This window comes from Lates calcarifer, linkage group LG16_LG22 (genome assembly GCF_001640805.2).
Source record: "Lates calcarifer isolate ASB-BC8 linkage group LG16_LG22, TLL_Latcal_v3, whole genome shotgun sequence".
Taxonomy (NCBI): domain Eukaryota; kingdom Metazoa; phylum Chordata; class Actinopteri; family Centropomidae; genus Lates; species Lates calcarifer.
Genome location: NC_066848.1, coordinates 20,562,169 through 20,572,111, shown reverse-complemented (window position 1 = coordinate 20,572,111; position 9,943 = coordinate 20,562,169). Strand labels below are relative to the sequence as shown.

The following is a 9,943-nucleotide window of genomic DNA, read 5'->3' as shown; positions in this document are numbered from 1 at the left end:
GGAGAAACTCCTGCTCCCAGGACTGCAGATAAAAAGCTCCTGCAAAGTAAATGACACGTGATGAGAAGGACTTACAGATGCACACAGACATTTTGTCATATACATTTAGTTGTCTCCAGTAAATGAACCACAAACATGGGTTCACCTCATTTGCTTAACTATGGAAATGCTACTATATTAATTCCCTGGGATCATCAAAAATATTCATACCCTGCTCCTGTCTTAGATTTTTTATTATTTCTTTTAAAACTACACAACAATCCACACATTCTGTACATGTTTGCACCCACCGTGTATATACTAAATAAAATCATGTATTGCCATTAGTGAGAGAAATGCTATGGCTCTGGACTCCATTTCACTGAGTCACTGAAATCATTTTCAAATCATGTCAGTATGGCAAGGACTACATAACTCAGTAAAAAAAACTCCACATGTGCAATAGCAATACCATTAACAGTAATACATTTTAAATGTAACAACATCCATTGAGCTGGATCGTGGGAGCAGTAGGAGGCTCTACAGTTCTGGAGGCAGAAAACCTGCAGTAAGCAACAGAAGAAAAGAGATGAAAAGCACAAAACTACAGAACAGAGAGAGAGGCACACAGCCTGGATGCTAATGTGCTTGAGAGAAGAAACACACAGAGTTAGAGTGATGCAGCGAATTTAAGGCGGTTTACAGTAATCTTGTCAGCAGGACAACATGGACAGCATTTTCTATAGTACCAAGCTGAACTAATGCATTGAGTGGTAACCAGTGAAGCCTGAAATAAGAAACAGAATAAAGTGCTAACTGAAAGTTAAGGCATAAAGATGGGTCTTTAGTTTGGACTTGAAGGCCTAAACTGAGTCAACCTGTCTAATATCAATGGGAAGGGGGCCCGATAGGGAAAAAGTCCTACACCCTGCTGCCTTCTCTTTAACTGTGGGGACAGATAGTAGCCCTGCACTCTGAGAATGCAGCGCATGGGAAGGAATATAAGGATTAAGAAGATCAGATGGGTATCAACAAATATAGTGAGTTCGTAGTGCTGTCCGAATGTATAATGAGGATTATTACACCCAGTGTAGGGACTCAAATATCCCACAAGGCATCATGAAAAGTAGTGAACACCCGATGGTCACCAACCAAGCAATATATCCCATCGTGCATTGCGTTTGCGCTGTGAGAGAGAGCGAAAAACAGCAGACAGATGGGAGGAGAAAGAGCCCAATGGCCGCATGGCAAGTGTGTTTGTGCAGCACGTTTCAACAAAGCAATTCAATTAGCTTTTTACATAAAACTTGAAAAGCATCATTTTCTAATCTCTAAACTCCTCAGTAACTATACTTAATTGTATAAAACCAAAACATAGTAAAACAAATAGAATAAAAAGTTACAGTTCAGAGCAATAAACTCATCATAAATCTCACATTTGATTTAATAGAAGGTAGCTGCAAACTGAAAGTATTTAGTAAAGATTATTATTATATTTGTGAAAGGTGATGAAAAAAGAAACGAGCCAGTTTTCTTTTCACAAGTCTCATTTAATCTGTTTGTACACTTGGCTAACACACACGCGCACACACACACACACACAAACACGCATACACACACAGATCACAATAAACTCAGTATAAAAAAAATCAACCAGTGAACATCATTCACACCATAAAATCTGCTTATCATCATCCACAGACATGTTTTGGTTGAAAAATAAATTCATGCATCTGAGCATCATTTTATGTTTTCATGTACATTATGATACAAAAAAGAGCTACACAATCTGACAACCTGTACACAGAAAAACATTTTCACTGCACATCTTCAACAACTGCAACATTTATTTATTCATAATTTTTTGTGTATGTTCCTTGGCCTTTTCTGTTGTGTTTTTTTTTTTTTTTTTTTAAGTATCTGCAGCTGTCATGAATAAACACACCACACATGCACTCTGCACAAACAACCTGTACATCAGACTGTTACTACTAAATCTGAAGCGCAGACAGCACAGTGAAAAATCTTTTTAGGGCCATTTTGGCATCATTAAGACTTCACCTATATATATTTCTTCACTAAGTTATTTTTTTGTTTATGGGTCATAAGTCACAAATTCAGTGACTTATGCTGATTAATTAGTCAGAGATTGAAGTTTTTAGACCGATTTTGTGCCATAAAATCCTTTTCTGAACTACATCAGGTCAAGGGTCAGTGTTTCTGTTTTTTTCTGACATTTTAATAATAATGTTTACATTAAAAGCACCTTTATTGTAAATGTAATATAATGTGAACAAGATGTTTTTCTGTTTGATGTAACTTTAATGAAACAAATATTTTCCTCAAATATCAATATTTTTTCTGATTCAGAATATAAAATCATGTTGAGCAGGAGTGAAGTATTTTAGCTTTAAAATTCACATTTTAGATCATTATGGGGCGGCTGTGGCTCAGGAGGTAGAGCAGTCGGTGGTTCAATCCCCGTCTCCTCCAGTCCGCATGCCGAAGCATCCTTAGGCAAGATACTGAACCCCAAATTGCCCCCGATGTGTGTGCATCAGTGTGTATGAATACGTTAGAGAGCACTTATGTATAGAATAAGTGCTGTATAAATGTGTGTATGTGAATGGGTGAATGCGAGTGCTTTGAGCACTTGACTAAAGAAAGTACTATATAAGTACAGTCCATTTACCATTTAAGACTAATTTATCCATCATTTTCTGCTGTAGCTGGTTTCAGTTCAGAGACTCAACTTGCTTCAGAAATCATGAGACTTAAATCTTCAGTAACTAAGTCAATGATGGTTTTTATTAATCAGTGAAAATAACTTTTATAACCTGTTGTTGTAGAACACCTCTTCAGACTTAGGGGCATCTCAGCTGGCAGTTTGAGGTGGTAACAAACTTATTCTAATTAATGACTGTTGTAACTGTTGGATGTGAAAATAAGAAACAACCCCATAAGGCTATGTGTTTGATGACATGTTTGAGACATCCACAAGATCAGTCATTGAAATATTCACCTGAAAAACATGTTGTATACAGCAGCTGGAGTGGAATTATGCATATATATATATATATATATATATATATATATATATATATATATATATATTAGATGTAAATACAAATAATATTTGTATAATATAAAAAAGGAGAAAGACATTACCATAAAACCCTGATGTGTCACATGATACAAACATTCCACAAAATTCTGTGTTTTGTGTCAGGCTTTACAGAGGTAAAAGCTGATGATCTGACAACTTGTTTCTGCTGAAAACAATCGGACAGGAAAAAAAAGGTTTAATGTGATTTCATGGAAGCAAACTGAAACCAGCAAGTGCCGGAAATTAAGCTAATCATTGTAAAAAAATCAATTTGATATGAAATTATTATGTAATATGCAGTATGATCCTTAAAAGAAAATCCTTAAGTTCAAGAAAACAGTTTCAATATGAGTTGTAAGAAATTAAATTTTTGGCTTAATTTTCCTGCTGCAACATCAAAGTTTTACTTTACTGATCAATCTTTTTCAGCTTGCTCTGTTTTTACTGACTGATGCTAAAATCATCAAATCACTACTGTGAGTATACAACATCTTCAGGTTCCAGCCATCAGATTGACTGTGCATGGTTGGTTTAACCTCCTGAGAGGCCCCTGTTGACCCCTTCAAGATATGGTAGTTTCATTATTTCCCCACACACCCAGAAACCAACCAGTGTTGTAGAGATGATGAGTTGATTAATCGAGTGGGATATTGACAAAAATATTAATTGGCAACAAGTCTGATAATCTTTTAAGCAAAATATGCCCCATATTCACTAGTACCAGCTTATCAAGTGCAAATGTTTACCAGTTTTTCCAGTTTTCCACGATAGTAAGTATTTGGTGTTTTTGACCATTGGTCAGACATTTGGATATGTTAAGGAATGATGTATTTCACATTTTTTACACTAAACAGTCAAATGATTATTTAGGATAGATTGTCAGATGTGTTGATAATGAAGATGATTGTTGGTTGCAGCCTTACAGTCCTCCAGTGATGGAATAATACAACCTTACCCGAGGATTTCTGTGAGTTACTGACTTTACACACAGAAAAATTGCTGTAATTTGATAAAACTATACAAAACAAATATAAACTAAAAGAATTAAGAGGGATGGAGATCTTGACATGGTTGATTTTTCAGTGGTGCAAATTTCTTTCCTTCAAGAAAAAAATGAGGGGCCTCTGTGATCTGATGTGTTCTTATTTCATCTTATCTTAAAAAAAACTGACATTTTGGATGAATGCAGCCTCAGTGATTACTTCAGTGACCTCAGGAAATCGAGCACATAGGGGTAAACAAGTCAACAAATCAGGTGTGTAACTTGGTTTTCTTTGTTCATCTTTACACATCGCCTACTCTTTGACACTTTTCACAACAGTTAATATTAAACAGTTCAGACACAGAAAACTCATCCACACACTCATTTCCACAAGTGTAAATTAGGCATAAATAACATCTAGATATTTCCATAAATATTCCTCTGAAACATATATTTTTTTTCTTGTGTTGTTATACGATCACAATGCTTTGGATGTTTCATGTCTTTAAAACAAAAAGCAGCAGCAAAGCAAAATGCTTTTCTTTTTTTCGTCCGTTTTGGATGAATAAAAGTTTGAACATTCTCAGTGTAGCACCAGACAGAGTACCAAAAAAAGTTCAATTATGGATTTAAAAAAACTACAGCGTATGAAATATCCTCCTTCCCAAAAAAAGAAAACAAACAAACACAGGTAGAAAGATCCAGAAAGGCACTTAAGGGTGATGAGATACTGAAATGAAAAGTGATTTTAAATCAAATGTCAAGTTTCTTTTCTCTGTAATGACAAACTTTAGGAGGTTTCTGTAAATTTGATTTCTTAACTTTTCCACAGTCCAGTATCACATCCCAATCCCATTTCTAACAGCCGTGAGATCAAATCTAACCAGAAACTGACTTTGTTTAACCTTTGTTTGTCCCATCAGATTTCTGTGATTTTTTTTTTTTTTTTTTTTTTTTTTTCATTTGAATGTTTTAGTTCCAAGCATGACATAAATGCAGCATCAGTGGCTTTCATGAGACATGTTCAAAACTTGAATCCAGGGGTCAGATGTATAAATGATGCATAGATACAAACATATACTTGCATGCATGTGTTCCTCATGAATCTGTCACACCAGACATTATTTTCTAGAGTGAGACAGAATCTGGTTGAATGCTAAATTCCCCAACCATGTATAATTATTTGAGTTCATTTTTGGGCATAGTTGTTTGTACTGGGGGTCACCTGTGTGGACTTTCCATGTTCTCCCTGTGCTGTTGTGGCTTTCTCCCACAGTCAAAAGACATGCAGCTTAGTTTAAAGATTAGTTGGTGATTAGAAATTGCCCATAGGTGTAAATGTGTGTGTGACTGGTTGTTTGTCTTTATATATCGGTCCTGCGACTGGTGACCTGTTCAGGGTGTACCCCGCCTTTATGTTGGGATTGGCTCCAGCCAATGTGTACACCCTGCTTTATACATCTGAAAAAACAAAAAGGTCTCTGAATATTTCTGTCTTGTACGTTCACAAAGTTGCAGTCAGGAATTTGCACAGTGTTATGCATCTGGTCCCTGGACAGGAGGAAATCATTTATGAGAAAAACTGAGTCTTGTCAAATGGTTTGTTTAAAGGAGAAGATTTTCTAGTGCCACTTTCTGTTAAGAGGTGATGAGCCGTAATGAGTTGATTTATTAATGGTTAATAAATAATTTTATAATACTTTATTGATCCATTGTAAGCCATTATTGAGAATATCTTCAAGGTTGCCAGGTTGTGGAAAATCTCCTCCAGCACAACACTGTCTTTATTTCATTAAGGAGACCTCTCCAATGGACTGTTTGACCACTTAAGATATCTTCTCCCTAATGAATTAAAGAACTAAAAGACAAACCTGGCAAACCAGATGTTGTTCATATAAATGGCTCAGTAAATTCTTTAGTTACCATTAATTAATCCTTTACAAATACAAAAGCCTAATCAGAAAGTGGTTCAGATTTTCTTCATGATGATCCAAAATGAGAATCTCAAATAGAGACAAACACTGTTGTTGTGTTCCCACACTGTGTTGAACTTTTTCCCCTTTGTTCTGACACTGTTTCTGCAGCTCCAGATGCTCACATCATACGTTTATGACCTGCAGCTGCTTGTTTGTTTGTCATCAGAAATGCAGCAACTTCAGCAGCTATCCCACAAATGGGAGGCATTCTGAGTAGCAGCAGATGGAGACTGACTGACAAAGTCTGCTTCTCTGCTCCAGACAGAAAAATCAGAGATGATTTTCATCAAAACCATCTGATGTTTTCCTGAAAATCTGATAAATCTTCTAGTTCAGTTCTTTTAGCCTCTTCTTGGTTTGTTCACGTTCAGAGTCAAGCGATCCATCATGACATGTGTCGGATCGGTGGGCTGTAATCCGCCTTGTCACCAAAAGAAAAGAAAAAAAAAAAGAGGTTGATGGTTCCGGTTGTGGGTTCGATTCCCTCTGGATCCACTTGTGGTGCTGTTAAGGCGCTCTGGATCAAAGCGTCACCAGACGGCAGAAATCTCTGCATTCACAGGCATTTCCACACAAACACACTGCAACAGACATTAACACAGTTTCATATTAGAAACTCAGCTGTCTAGCTGCAGGAGTTTCTGGATCTGAGACAGCATTTTGGAGCTTCCCCTTTTGAATAAAACGTGTTTAAAAGTGTAACTAATTCTGTTTCCATGTGAGTTACAGGCATACAATACAAAGACGCTCAATGAAAAGGCACAGAAACCAGTTCTTGGTGAAGTGAACATAAATTATTATATTTCTTACATGTTTTTCATTGTATTTGCTTAACTGTTACAAGATAATGTTTATAGTGATACGATCAATCATAGTCAAAGATTTGTACACTTACATATACATATTATGATTACATTTACAAAATGATGAGTCTCTAGAAAAAAGACTTAAAAATGTAATTATATTTTATTATTTTTTCAACTATTTTTTCTAACTATTTTTTATTATTATCATTTGCTGATTATTTTCTTGATTACTCAATTTATATAAAGAAATTCCTGTCACAAGAGGTCAAGGAGATACCACATGTTCATGGATTATGGTACATTATTTGTACCACAAACAGTAACTTTACTGTGTTTTGTTGTCAGAGGTTTCATAACTTGAACAGCAGTTAGTTTTGAAGTACGGTGTGGCTGCAGTGAGGGCAAGCAAACTGACAAAACTGCAGCAGAATCATTGCTGCGTCGCAATGGATCGTATGCTATCGATGAGCGATCAGTTTACCTGCAGTCGTCTCCTCCTGTGCTGATCACATATTTGTCATCGTGAGAGAAGCGGATGTTGGTCACATGAGCCGAGTGGCCGAGGTAGCGCTTGTGTTTGGCCTGCAGACAGAAAACAACTTACTTTTCGCATTTCTCCTTAATAAAGAGTCAATAAGCTGTGTTTTTTGTTGTCATTCTGTCAATCAAAGGGTGTGGTGTGCTGTCACTTGCTGATAGTGACATAAGGCTGACATATATAAATACTATTTGAAAGATGGCACAAGACTCCAGTGGAAAAAAAAAAAAAAATCATGATTCAATCTAATTAAGTGTAGAAATAAACTTACAAGAGAAATCAATGGCTAAAGCTATATTCAATGTGATATTCTACCAACTCTATACAATCGTAATAGCTATTCAAGTCATTCAGATTTACATGTGTGCAGGCAGTTCTTCAGTCTGATCCAACCAATGTCAACTTCAGCTTATCGCTGAACCCCTGAAGTGCTGAAGTACTCCGGATATATTTCATCTTGCTCACAAGAGATAATAACTCCTGTGCACTAGACATGGAAAAAAGTCCTCAGGCCTCCAGTGCTTCCGTGGCATATTTATTCAACAAAAATCTCTTAACTAGGTGCCCCTAATGAGTATGGGAGGGCTGGGTCTACAAGATCCTAAATGATACTCTTTATCATTTCAGCTGGCTAAAGCTGAAACTGTTCATGTGGACCATAAAAAATCCACATATTCGGTCAAACTGTGAATTAAGGCACAAGAAAAGCAAAAAAAAAAAAAAAAAAAGGGTGACTCACAAACTTCTCTGTGCAGGGGAAGTCAAACAGTTTGACCAATCCGAAGTCATCGCCCGTGACGATGTTCAGGCCAGCGTGAGACACACAGGCACAGTTCACGTCGGCTTTGTCTGCGTTTCGAGGCCAAATCCCCAAAACCTCATCTCCCAGGACACTGAGGGAGAGAGGGAGAAAAAGTGTTGCTTTAAAACAGCTGAGCTCACCTTGATTCTGACAGAGATCAAAAAAAGCTGAAAAGGAAAATAGAAAATGGCAAATTATTATTATTATTATTAAATCACAACAAAAGAGGAAATGAAATATTGAACTGACTGTTGTGAAATGACAATTAGAAAATGTAAAGTGAAATTTAAAAACCTAGACTTATGATTATCTTGCCTTGGGTTTTTAGGAGAGAGAAGCCTTTAGTTTCTTACTTCTGCACAAACATGTTTACTTTAAAATGCAGGTAAAGGTTTATATGTATATAAGTGCATGTATTTGTGCATATATACTCATAATAATTATTCTTAACATGTAAACAAATGTAAAATAAATGAATACATTCTGCAGGCGTTTGTCATCAGCACAGTGTTACTGAACGTGTCTTGGATATGCTGTATGTTGTCCTGTTTAACTTAACTGCTGGAAGTTTGTTTGGTTTCAGAAAATAGAATCTGCTCATTTTCAGACAGGAAGAAGAGAGTTAGAATCAGAGCACTCAGATCTTTGTTTTATGAGCCTCATATCAAAATCACAATATGCAATGTTGAAACTCTGCCTCTGTACTGAGATGACCTTCAAATCAAATCAGTGAAACCACAGTTTTCCTGTTCTGTTCAAGAAGTAAGAAAATCTCATTCAAAATTACATTAACATTTTTAATAATACTGATAGATTAATACAGAGGGGGTGAGTCCAGGAGTAAATCAAATCTGTTTCTGTTGTAAGTTCAGGCATATTTATAATGACAGCAGGACTGAGAGGACTGATTTCAGAAGAGAGTGTTTTATGAACAGAGATGAAACATGCAGAGTAAGTACAAAGTAACTATTGTTTAACGTTGTTAAAATCACAATGTCCGGTGCTCTAGTAGATGCCAAGTTTTCTTCAAATATAGAAATCAAAGGTCAGGAACACCAAAGACCAAAGAAAGAAATGCTGAATGAGAGATTGTCATTAATTCAGAAGCTACTGAACTGAGGCTAGACAGAATGAGATGTTGTGATGCTGTCTATATTCAGGGTGTGGGTGTGTTACCTGGTCCAGGTTGCCCAGGTGATTCTGTCAATGACAGTCTGGTCGCTCACCAACTTCCCTGAAGGAACCTCAAACACCTGTCGCTTATACACCCCTGTGGACACCTACAAATACACCCACAGAAACACTAAATGTTAAAATGTTAGGTAATGTTAGATACTGTGACATGTATATTTATGTTGACACCTATATACAACTGCTGTCAACGGTATGAGTATATATGTGTGTATACCTGTATACAACAGGTACCAGTAGTATGTGTATATACCTGTATATAACAGCTGTCAGCAGAGAAGTCAAGCTGCAGGATGAAAGCAGGGATGTCGCTGCAGTAAATCAGTCGGTTTAGACTCGGTCCTGCGCTCACATCGTACACATCCACTGTGTTCTCCACTGAACCGACTGCCAACAACTGCCGGTCTGGACTAAACCTGCACACACACACACACACACACACACACACACACACACACACACACAGAGCGTCGTCTCTCAGAAATATTCTGATGTACAGATGATCAGAAATTTGCTCTCAAAAGCCAGGAAAAGAATTTAGATGGACTGTTTTGACAGAGATT

General features: G+C 36.7%; 1 protein-coding gene across 1 annotated transcript in view; it reads right to left on the bottom strand.

The window, feature by feature from the left end:
• Nucleotides 1-1,518: 1,518 nt before the first annotated feature.
• Nucleotides 1,519-9,943, bottom strand: part of LOC108872865 (echinoderm microtubule-associated protein-like 6) — an 84,735-nt gene continuing 76,310 nt past the window's right edge. The window contains exons 39-43 of the mRNA XM_018660756.2: nucleotides 9,634-9,796; nucleotides 9,366-9,469; nucleotides 8,127-8,280; nucleotides 7,331-7,431; nucleotides 1,519-6,624 (exon numbers count right to left, since the gene is read on the bottom strand). Coding sequence (XP_018516272.1) covers nucleotides 6,600-6,624; nucleotides 7,331-7,431; nucleotides 8,127-8,280; nucleotides 9,366-9,469; nucleotides 9,634-9,796 — 547 coding nt within the window. The 3' untranslated portion in view covers nucleotides 1,519-6,599. The remainder of the gene's footprint in view (nucleotides 6,625-7,330; nucleotides 7,432-8,126; nucleotides 8,281-9,365; nucleotides 9,470-9,633; nucleotides 9,797-9,943) is intronic.